This window comes from Corythoichthys intestinalis, chromosome 19 (genome assembly GCF_030265065.1).
Source record: "Corythoichthys intestinalis isolate RoL2023-P3 chromosome 19, ASM3026506v1, whole genome shotgun sequence".
NCBI lineage: Eukaryota > Metazoa > Chordata > Actinopteri > Syngnathiformes > Syngnathidae > Corythoichthys > Corythoichthys intestinalis.
In genome coordinates, this window is record NC_080413.1 from 4,749,067 (window position 1) to 4,760,094 (window position 11,028).

The following is an 11,028-nucleotide window of genomic DNA, read 5'->3' on the forward strand; positions in this document are numbered from 1 at the left end:
TGGATGACAACAGTCAACAGCAGGTGGCAGCAGAGGTTGACTGTCTCCCCCAAGGGAGCAGTGATGGCCAAATGAAGCTTCTTGAAGCAATAAAGCTTTGCACTAATTGATTCAAAGTTTAATGACGGTTCATTTGGTCCTATGACAGTCGGTCGTATGATGCCGCTGTCAAATAAGGTTGTACCGGTTGATATCTTTTGGTGTAAATATCCCATGATACAGTGAGGACAGCTGCGGCTTATAGTCCAGTGCGGCTTATTTATAAACAAATGCCGTTTTCGTGCCAAATTTGGTGGGCTGCAGCTTATAGTCAGGTGCGCCTTATAGTGCGAAAATTAGGGTAATGATGGAGGGCACTGTAGAGTTGACAGGAAAAAAATTTGGCCTTCAAAGAAAAAAAACACGGTCCCCACAGTCAAACATGTCAGGTTCCCTGATGTTTTGGGGTGCTTTGCTCCCTCTGGCACTGGACTGCTTGACCGTGTGCATTGCATTATGAAAACTGAAGACTACCAATATACAGTGCTGCTCGAAAGTTTGTGAACCCCACAGGGATGGTCAGATTTTTTGTAAAAAAAACTAAAATAACCTTATTAAATGTTAAGTTATACCCAAATCCACAATACTGACATTCCAAATAATGGACTGAAACAAAAGAAATAGTTATATTGTCATTCTTTATTTAACAAAAGTGGTTGATTTAAGAAAAACTCAGATATCATGTGTGCAAAAGTATGTGAACCCCTTCAGTTAATAGGATATTGCGCCTCCTTTTGCAGAGATTACCTCAACCAAACGGTTTCTGTAGTGACTAATCAGCCTCTCACATCTACTTTGGGGGATTTTTGCCCATTCTTCCTTGCAGAACGCAGTCAGTTGAGAGAGGTTTGATGGGCGTCTGGCATGAACTGCTCGCTTCAGGTCCCGCCACAGCATTTCAATGGGATTTAGGTCAGGACTTTGACTGGGCCAGTCCAGAACACGAATCTTCTTCTTTTTCAGCCATTCCTTGGTTGTATTGCTGGAATGCTTTGGATCATTATCATGTTGCATGATCCACCTTCTGCCAAGCTTTAACTTCAAAACAGATGGCGTCAGGTTATGTTCTAGGATTTGACAATATTCCTCAGAATTCATGATTCCCTGGACTATGTGGAGTTGTCCAGGTCCTGAGGATGAAAAGCAAGCCCAGATCTTGACATTCCCACCTCCATGCTTCACTGTTGGGAGAAGGTTCTTTTGGTGGTATGCAGTGTTGACTTTTCGCCAGACATGGCGGTTTTGGTTGTGACCAAACAGTTCAATTTTGCACCTACATCAGTTGATGAAAACTCTTTTTAATTTAGTCTCGACAACACAACTGTTAAAAAAAAAAAAAAAAAAAAACTACTGAATTGATTGATTAGGAAATCAGGTTGAAATAATAGAAAATTCCAAAATGTTGAGGGGGTTCACAAACTTTTGAGCAGCACTGTAATTTGCAGCTGAATGTTACTTTATTCGTTAATATTTGATTTTTGTTTTTGCATGGGAATTTTAAGACCTCTTTAAAAAAATTAGTATGAATGTTTTTTTCCCGCAAATTCCTTTCCAGCCACAATTTCAACAACCCCACCTCCTCATTTGCCTTCCTCTCTTTCGCTCTGTGAATCCTCTTAGAGGTGGATTATGGGCCTTAGATGTCTGTTGAAAGGGAGAGTGCAAAGGAAGATACAAGAAGACGGCAAACAAAGCCGAGGTGTACCATGGAAAGAGACCCTCGCCCGGGATGGGCTTGGAGGGTGACTTCCTGCGAGGTCAGTATATTTACAGTTTAGGTTAAGTAAATTTTGTATATGTGATGTTTTGACTTTTAGGCTGAGACAGCAGAGCCTCATCTGTTGACGTCCAGCACTTGGTGCCACTAAGGAGCCATGTCCCGGCCCACCACCGCCCCAATATGGGGTTTACACCTCTGGGTCCCCATGTTGGTACTCTCTCAGGTGACGGCAGATGGGCTGAACACCACGCAACGCATTGGCGGGGGCTCCCAGTGTGGAGAATACACCAGTCAGGTGACGACTATGAGGAGAAAATTAGCTTAATGTTGTATCGCTATGGAATATACATGATAATGGTGGGTCCCCTTCCATTTTCTTAAACTACCTCCAGGTGATGGAGGACGGCATGTGTCGCCTGGTAGCCACGCTACCGCAGCTGGACGAGCAGCGCTGCCCCGACATGTTCCGCTGCACGGACGAGGTTTCTTACTGGCTGCACGAGAACGAGGAGCGCAAACAGCAAGTGGCGGCGTTGAAAGAGACCATCTCGGAGCTGCAGGAGGAGCTGAGGAACCACCGCCATCGCATCAAGGTTTTTGAGATGCAGGTGGGAAATCCTGCCGGCTTCTAAGTTCTTACACGTGACCCCAAATTGGATATTTTCACTATGTTGTGGAAGAAGTGCACTGTAATGTGTCATCAGCACCTCCCACTAACATATCCTTGACCTCACTAACTAACAGGATTAACCTCCTTCTCCACCACGTGTCGCCTCATGCGCCATGATCCAGCAAGCCAATGAGAAGACACGTTGTTGAGCCAAAGGTGGCCTAATGCCATGTGTGATGTTGTGCCCGGCAACAGGGCACGTGTGGATTGTCCTACCAACATCTTCTAGTTTTGTGTGGTCCGTGTTGCAGCGTTGGTAATGTCTAAGGTCCTTTTTTTTCTGTGTCAGCGTGATGACAGAAGCAATTCCAACACCACCATGGAGCAACGTTTCCATGAGATGGAGGAACACTACGCCGAGGCCAACAACTTGCTGCATCTACAGGGGACGCTCATCCTCAACCTGCAGGTATTCATCTCTAGTATAAATAAATATATGACGGAAAACAGACAAGACTAAAAAAGCTATTTCTGCTCTTGCACTCGTCTTTAAAAGAAACTGCTGTATTTTAAGCCAAGACAACTGTTGTGTTTGATGGAAAAATATGTCTATATGCTACCATAGCAAATTCATGGCGCGTGAAGCCCCCGAACTATTTTTAATTTGTCCATTTTACCCTGGAAACCCCCGTTTACAGACCTCGCGCAACCGCTTTTGTTTCAACCCAGCCAAAAACGAAGGTAATTCATTAGATTTATTATTCAAAATATGTCAAAAAATCTGCTCATTAATTGCTGTCTAATATTTCGTTTCAAAAAAACAAAACTAGGGCTGTCAAACGATTAAAATTTTTAATCGAGTTAATTACAGCTTAAAAATGAATTCATCGTAATTAATCGCAATTCAAACCATCTATAAAATATGCCATATTTTTCTGTAAATGATTGTTGGAATGGAAAGATAAGACACAAGATGATATATACATTCAACATACGGTACATAAGTACTGTATTTGTTTATTATAACAATAAATCAACAAGATGGCATTAACATTATTAACATTCTCTTAAAGCGTTTCATTCATTCATACATTCTCTTAAATTATGTAAAAAAAAAAACAAAAAAAAAACATGAATCTTCTCACAAATCCAGTAAACAGTGTTGATTTAGAAAAAATAATTTTGCCTTTTGATTTGCTTTTCGCATTGGAAAATGTAATTATACTCAATTCATTTCACACCGTTTCTATTTTTGTTTTCATGTCGACATTCTTATTCTATCGCATCCTTGCCTCAAATACTTTTTTCAGGGTGTAAAACGTGAGCAAATGTTTTTTGTTGTTGTTTTTTTTTAATGTATGTCAACGCAGTGCACGCCACCCGTAGGTCTGTGGTACTTCCTCATACCAAGTGAGAGTCAACCTTCCACTGAGCAAACCAGTTTCTCCTCCCATCAGATAGAGGACTAGCATTTAAAAGATCTGGAATAAAGCCTGTAAATTGGGGACTAACCAGTCCAAAACCTAGTTTAAAACGCTGCTTTGCTTTGATTTTGTCTACTTCCAAAAATAGAGCCCCTGCGTGTTTTAACCTTCACCGAACCCCTAAGACTGACTCACCGAACCCCTGGGGTTTTGATCGAACCCAGGTTAAGAACCACTGATCTAGTGGGGCAGGGCCGGCCCAGCCTATACGCAGACTATGCAGTTGCTTAGGGCCCCTGACCACTAGGGGGCCCCCAATCTGGCAATTGTTTAATTTGTATTCTATTTCGTTTACTACAGTTTGCTTTGACTTTTGTGAGTTTTGAGACTTGATTACAAGCTTTAAAAAAATAAGAGTTCTTCTTTTACTTCTTTCTTCCCTCTTTTAGAAAAAGGTTTGGCGCTATCAACTGTAAGTACTGACAATCATTTGGGGTGAGAAGTTTGAAGTATGCAGAGCAACAAAATCTGATTAATATACAAAATATGGACGTATGGGTTGGGTTGCATGTATGGGTTTCACAGTACAATGTGACGAAATGGTGGGCAAAAAATACAGGCCCCTTTGCATTATTTTGCTTGGGGCCCCCAAATGGCCTGGGCTGGCCCTGTAGTGGGGTATCACATTACAATTTGCAATAACACGTTACAAGTTAAAGACCGCAGATAACTGTATCGCTTTGATAACCGTATCAGATTTTTAAGTTTGGACAATATCGGGATATCGGTTATAAAGTCATTAATGGACAACGCTAATAAATATAGTAAAAACCAAGAAACAACAACAACAACAACAAAAAGCTGACTTGACAAGGCGTGGCCGTTATAGAGTGCCTCGTTGTCAGCCAAAAGTGCGCGCACATAATGCAGGAAATTTAAATCCCTGGTTGTTATGCTTAATGTCTCTTTCATAAATTTTAGAACCAAGTTCACAACCTCACCTTATTGGTGGATCAGGTGAAGAACAGTCCTGGGTGTTCCGTCAACATCGTCCGGCCTAACCCACTCATGAGTAGCCAGCAGGCCTTACACCCGGGTACGAGTCTTCTCCTTGAAAGGCACCAAAGCCATCCAGCAGAGGGCGCTTCACCCACACTTGCCTCTCCCTTTGCCCACCGCAGATACTCATCACATGAGGAACTGTCCCATCGACTGCGCCTCTATTTACTACAACGGAGTGAGGAGATCCGGCCTCTACACTGTGGTGCCATCATTTGCAGGCATGCCTGTGGAGGTCTACTGTAATATGGACATTGATGGTGCGATATCATGAACTATTTGAACAAAATTTATTTCAGACAAATAAGAAATCGGATAACTACCACAGCACACTGTTCAGGAATCACTCACTTTTTTTGAGCACAGGCGGTGGTTGGACGGTGATCCAAAGGCGGCTCGACGGGTCCATTAGCTTCGATAGGAGCTGGCGGGAATACCGGGCCGGTTTCGGAGACCTCCACTCAGAGTTTTGGCTTGGAAACGATCATATCCATGAGCTGAGCAGCCAGGGAGACTACAGCCTGCGTATAAATCTGGAGGACTGGAGCAACAAACATAAGCATGCACTCTATCAGCACTTCAGGTGGGCGTTTGCTGTAAAATTGACACTTAACGTTATTTGCTACCGTTTGTTTTCGAATAAATTTTCATCAAGAACTGTACACATTAAATTATAATAAAGAAAAAGGATTAAATTATCATTGAGTTTTTGCTAAGGCTGGGCAGACTCACGAATTAGTTAACGCAATTCATTATTTTTAATAGTGCATTATCACATGAGTAGACTTTCCCAAGGTAGATATGCACCATGTTTATGATGTGTAAACCCCTGGTTTACGTATAGGCAAAGGCGATATCCCAGGTGAACAGGTGGGACATGTCACCCTCCCCAACTAAGCTGTCCCCCCCATAGTTTTGGACACGATAAGTATTATTGGTGCGGTAGACTTAAATCAAAGTAAAATCTATTCAGTTCTCATTTTAGTCACGCAATAATGTGCTGTTTAAACATTAGAATCATTCTCTCACCACTACCTTCTGTGAAAATGCACAGAGAGTTACCAAGTTCTAAAACATCCCATGAATTAAAATCTCGAGGTTCAGACGATCAGCATCATTTCTCCTGCATTGTTCAAAGGTCCATTACAGAGTGCTGTTAAACTAAGCTAAAAGCTAATAATAGCTAAGCATCAGGTGAAAGTCACAGACAGATAGGAGCTACCTGCCTGTAAACAACTAACTATCTGGATATTGATATCAGAAATAGTTCAGATTTTAATGACGTTTTAGATTCATTTCTAGGAAGGGGAAGTGTGATTAAAAAAGCACTTTGAAAAAGTGACCAATTTTCAGTAAAAGATGCAGTATAACTTCACTTTTATCATTGTCTCCCTCAACTTTGAAAACTGAGCTCCACCCCTGCTTACAGAGACATCTTGTGGCCGTCCTGCAGCATTGCACTTGGGTCACGATAAATTCCTATTGCCAATAATAGGAAATTCAAATGGATGGAAAAATGCTATCATTTTTGTGACACCGTATGAGTTGTAATTACTGTTGCACAGTGTAGAAGATGAGGAGCATCACTACCGTCTCCACGTGTCGGGCTTCAGCGGCAGCGCACGGGATTCTTTCGGCTGGTACCACGACAAGCGCGGCTTCAGCACGCCGGACAGCGGTGACATCTGCGCAGAGATCTCCCACGGCGGGTGGTGGTACGGACAGTGTTTCTACGCCAACCTCAACGGTGTTTACTACAGGGTAATTGAAGTCCAAGTGAAGGAAGTTTTGTGAAATAGAAATAATAGTTGACCCCAGTTGTCTCGCAGGGCGGTCACTACACACCAAAGGGCAAAGGTCACCTGGGCCCAGACGAGATCGTCTGGCACTCGTGGAGGGATTCGGACTTTTACTCGCTACGGAAAGTTAGCATGATGATACGACCGCGCAGCTTTAGGAACCGTTTATCTCCGTGAATGACTGTTACCGTGGCGACTGCTGGAGGAAGTGGAGAAACAATGCAGGTGTATGTATATTTATGGACATTTTTCAAGGTGGTGTAATGTTTTTGTACGCTAATTTTGTATATTTAGATTTTAAAAATGAGTTAACGCATTTGCTGACATTGACGGCGATGGACGGCCAATCCATTAATGGACTGGGCGTCGATCGCCGTCATGGCAGTGAACGAGTTCATGACAGCTAAGCTAAGCCAACACATTTCATGTTTCAGTTCAAAGAAATTGCATTTCCAGTTGATATTTTACAGATTGTCATGTAAATTCCATTAAGTTTTGTTAGCTAGAGGCTATCAAATTATTTTTTTAAAGTAAATATTTAAGTGATACAAATCACTTTTTGAATTAATGAATTAAGTTGTCAAAAATAAATGTATTAATGTGCACCTGTATATTAAATGTACTTTTGGATAAATGGCTCACTTTCCTGTGTTTTGATATTTTGATAGTCGGATAAACGCAGATTTTTGCAACAGGTCGACTAATTGGCTAATTTATATTAATTTGGGATTAATTTTATTCAATGCCAGTACTGGTATTTGTAAAGTATGAATGCAATTTTTGGAGAAAGTGCGATAGTAGCTTTGTTGTGATGGCTGGTTCATCATATCACTTCCTATTGATTTTGAGGCATCTCAGACATCCTGTAGATATCGGGTCACTTACTGTTTATTTTGGGGCATTTAGGGTTCTCTTTTAGTTGATATCAGGTCACCTGGGTGGGAAACCAATAGGAGTGAATGGACGTTTTTGTGCTACTGAAATGAAATCGCAAATAGAATTTTGCCCATTAGAAATGAATGGGTATTTTTTGGCAAATTTTGGCCGAATTGTATGTGTTTAGCAAAAATGTATAGAAATTTTGTGCCCCTTGCCCCTAGTTTTTTGAAAAATTGTGGGTTTTGAACGCCCCCTCACCCCCCTTACATGCAAAGCTACCATCAATAACGCTAATAGGCGTCCAATCCATTTTACAATTTTAGGATTACAAAAATCAGAGAATATTTATTAAAAGGCTCAACGAAGTCGATTTAGACATTTTTTCCACAAAGGTCGAGCTGCAGCCCGCAGTACTTGCAGGGGGTGCGGTTGGCGAACGCTTGATCTGATTGGTCGTTGAAAGCAAGGGACAAAAGCTCAAGGTGGTCAGAAGACGAATCTTCAAACATCTAATTAATTTTGGAACTAGATCTGTTAATCCTTTAATGTGATATAGTTAAATTTTCGATAGGATTATATAAATCATAATATTTTAAGGTCTAGTTTAGGGCTAAAGAAATATATAATGTCCTATTTATAAGGAAGACTAGTTAGGTTTAGGGCTCAAACCCCTCCAGATAAGTTTAGAGTGAATTTTGCGTCATTAGGTTCTTAATTAAAAGCTGGTATATGCATTTGGGCAAGTCCCCTATAATGACATATCTATTTATCCCTATATATAAGGGTTAGGGTCGTTGAGAGCAGGCGACGCAGTTGACGAATGACAAATGCTTGTGTATGTCGCCCTCTAGTGGTTGGTCGCCATTACTGGGGTGTTTGCCACCTATAGCAGCCCAGCATCAGTCAGTGTAAACCAGGGGTGTCCAAACCGGTCCTCGAGGGCCGGTGTGGGTCCTGGTTTTTGTTCATACCAATAGAGCACAGACAGTTTAACCGATTAAGTTTCTGCTAAAACATGCCGTAGGTGTCGTGTTTTGTTGGAATGAAATCCAGCACCCACTGCGTCCTATGTGGAATACACTGATGTAAACAGTAACGTTAGCTGCTGTTGGCGGCACACCTCAGCAATGGCGGTTCTTCTGGTCGTTTTGTTCGGATTAGTCCAAATATAAAAGTGATGGTCGTTGAAAGCAGGGGGCGTGGTTGCCGGTTGACGACTGCTTGATCTGATTGGTGGTTAGAAGCAGAGGGCAGGTTTCCCGGATGGCGAAGATTGATCTGATCAGTCATTTAAAGCAAGGGCGCGGGTTAGCGCAGTTGGCTTGTACTGCGGGCCACAGGTGGACCCTTATCCAGTTTTTAGCTAAACGTCTTCAAAGATTACTTCACTATCAAAATATTTGTTAATTTGATCATTTAATTCGCCCTACTGTTGACATAAAGTTCAATTGCCTATTAAATATTAAGAACTTATTAAATAAACCGTGTTTGCATCTCTCAGTTTCATCCAAATAGCGAACTTATTTCAACATAAATGATTAAAAACCATTCACATAATTAGACGTGGGTAGTACGCACCACATGGACTCAGTTACATTTACTTGAGTTTTTGAAAAAAATGTAATTCTTAGTTTTACAACATACTTTTTACTTGATTACTGAAGAAACACTACTCCTACTCCACTACTTTGAGCTACACTAGTCATTGCATTTATCCTATTCATTCTACATATTGACTTTACTTTTGCCAAGAATTCTAACAGTGGCTGTCCCAGTTTCACCAATGAGATGACGCAACAATAACCACACGACTCCATTACACCAATCAGAAGTAACGCTTTTTTTCTCCACTAGAGGGCACTTGTGCTCTTTGGATGGGTCATTTTTAATTTTTCTTGTCTGAATTCCATGATTTTGTTGTATTACTTTTGACTTAATATGGTCATGTAATAGGTAATTATATAGTATAATAATAACAGATGAAGCTGTGTTGAGAAAAAAATATATCATTTTTTTAAAACTCAGACATTGTAAGTGGTGAATCACAATGTCACTCATTACTTGAGTATTATTTTCTACTAATACTTTTTTACTTGTATTTGATTACATTTTTGGATGACTGCTCATAGACTTCATAATGTATTGACAGGACACGGGGACGATTCATAGGGGGCCTATCGACGTCAAAGCTGACCAAGTGGAAACACAAAGAGCTTTTTCAGTTGAAAATTATTTAGCTTAAAATGCTTAAATCCCTGTATTCTTTATAGATATGGACGTAAAACAGTCTTGATTCTTGGTTAAAAGCAAAAAAACTGTGCAGCTTGCATTTATTTTGCATAAATATCGCGAACTATGATGCTAGTCAGATAGCAAATTAGCGGCCGCCAATCACAAATAGCTTTGCCCATTGAAAATTCTTGTGAATAAATGCTTGAATCCCTCTTCAAAGATATGGACGTAAAACAGTCTTGATTCTTGGTTAAAAAAAATATTTAAAAAAACAACGTGCAGTTAGCATTTATTTTACGTAAATATTGCAAACTATGCTAGTCAGTACGCAAATTAGCGGCTCCATATGTAAACAGCTTTTTCCGTTGAAAATTCTTGTGAGTAAATGCTTAAATCCCTGAATTCTTCAATTCTTCCCATTGGCAGTGTATCGAATACTTGTTCTCCTCACTGTATGGACGTAAAACAGTCTTGATTCTTGGTTAAAAGCAAAAAAAAAAAAAAAGTGCGGTTACCATTTATGTAAATATTGTGAACTATGATAATAGTCAGCAAATTAGCGGCCGCAATATGTAAACTAAGAGCTTTTTCTGTTGAAAATTCTTAAATGCTTAAATCCTTGAGTTCTTTATAGATCTGGACGTAAAACAGTCTCGATTCTTGGTTAAAAGCGAAAAACTGGGCAGTTAGCTGTTATTTCACCTAAATATTGCTAGTCAAAAAGCAAATTAGCGGCCGCCATATGTAAACAGCTTTTCTGTTGAATATTCTTTGGAGTAAATGCTTAAATCCCAGGATTCCTTATAGATATGGACGGAAAACAGTCTCGATTCTTGGTCAAAAGCAAAAAAACGGGCAGTTAGCAGTTATTTAAAGTAAATATTGCGAAGTATAATGCTAAAGCTGTAGCGGCTAATTTCTCCCATTGATTTTTTTCACGTTTCAAAATGCATGCACGGTACTGAAAATATAATAATTACCTTGAATACTCGAACAAATCACTCCAGCGACAATCCTTCCTGTTTGTTTACAGTACAGCTTTAGTACTTTTTCAACCTAAATCCGCCGTTAGATCGCAGCATTCTAATAGACCCTACTCACATGACGTCACAACCACGCCTCTGCGCCATATTGTCCGTTGACTCATCGTGTTGATGCATTACCGCTACGTAAATTCCTCCTATTATAGCGTGTTTTTCTGCTCGTTAACATTAATAATCAAAATGGTGAAGGTGTGTGGGGCGGTTGGTTGCAATAACAGAGAAG

The 11,028-nt window shown here is 40.5% G+C and overlaps 1 protein-coding gene across 2 annotated transcripts; it reads left to right on the forward strand.

The window, feature by feature from the left end:
* The first annotated feature begins 1,681 nt into the window (after positions 1 to 1,681).
* si:ch211-203k16.3 (angiopoietin-related protein 7) lies at positions 1,682 to 7,274 on the forward strand. 2 transcript variants are annotated; one of them, XM_057823135.1, is made up of 9 exons: positions 1,682 to 1,796; positions 1,857 to 2,054; positions 2,152 to 2,367; positions 2,719 to 2,838; positions 4,775 to 4,889; positions 4,975 to 5,112; positions 5,219 to 5,435; positions 6,418 to 6,613; positions 6,682 to 7,273. In XM_057823135.1, the coding sequence occupies exons 2-9, from the start codon at positions 1,914 to 1,916 to the stop codon at positions 6,826 to 6,828; spliced, it is 1,290 nt and encodes a 429-aa protein (XP_057679118.1). In that variant the 5' UTR covers positions 1,682 to 1,796; positions 1,857 to 1,913; the 3' UTR covers positions 6,829 to 7,273. The 2 variants fall into 2 exon arrangements, with proteins under 2 accessions (XP_057679118.1, XP_057679119.1); XM_057823136.1 differs by having other exon boundaries at positions 1,697 to 2,054; positions 6,682 to 7,274.
* The last annotated feature ends 3,754 nt before the right edge of the window (positions 7,275 to 11,028 follow it).

Excerpts from the sequence above, each read along its gene's own strand:
- si:ch211-203k16.3 (XM_057823135.1), top strand. The coding sequence starts at position 1,914 with ATGTCCCGGCCCACCACCGCCCCAATATGGGGTTTACACCTCTGGGTC. Across the intron at positions 2,368-2,718 it reads TCAAGGTTTTTGAGATGCAG|CGTGATGACAGAAGCAATTC; the intron begins GTGGGAAATCCT and ends TTTCTGTGTCAG. Across the intron at positions 2,839-4,774 it reads CGCTCATCCTCAACCTGCAG|AACCAAGTTCACAACCTCAC; the intron begins GTATTCATCTCT and ends CATAAATTTTAG.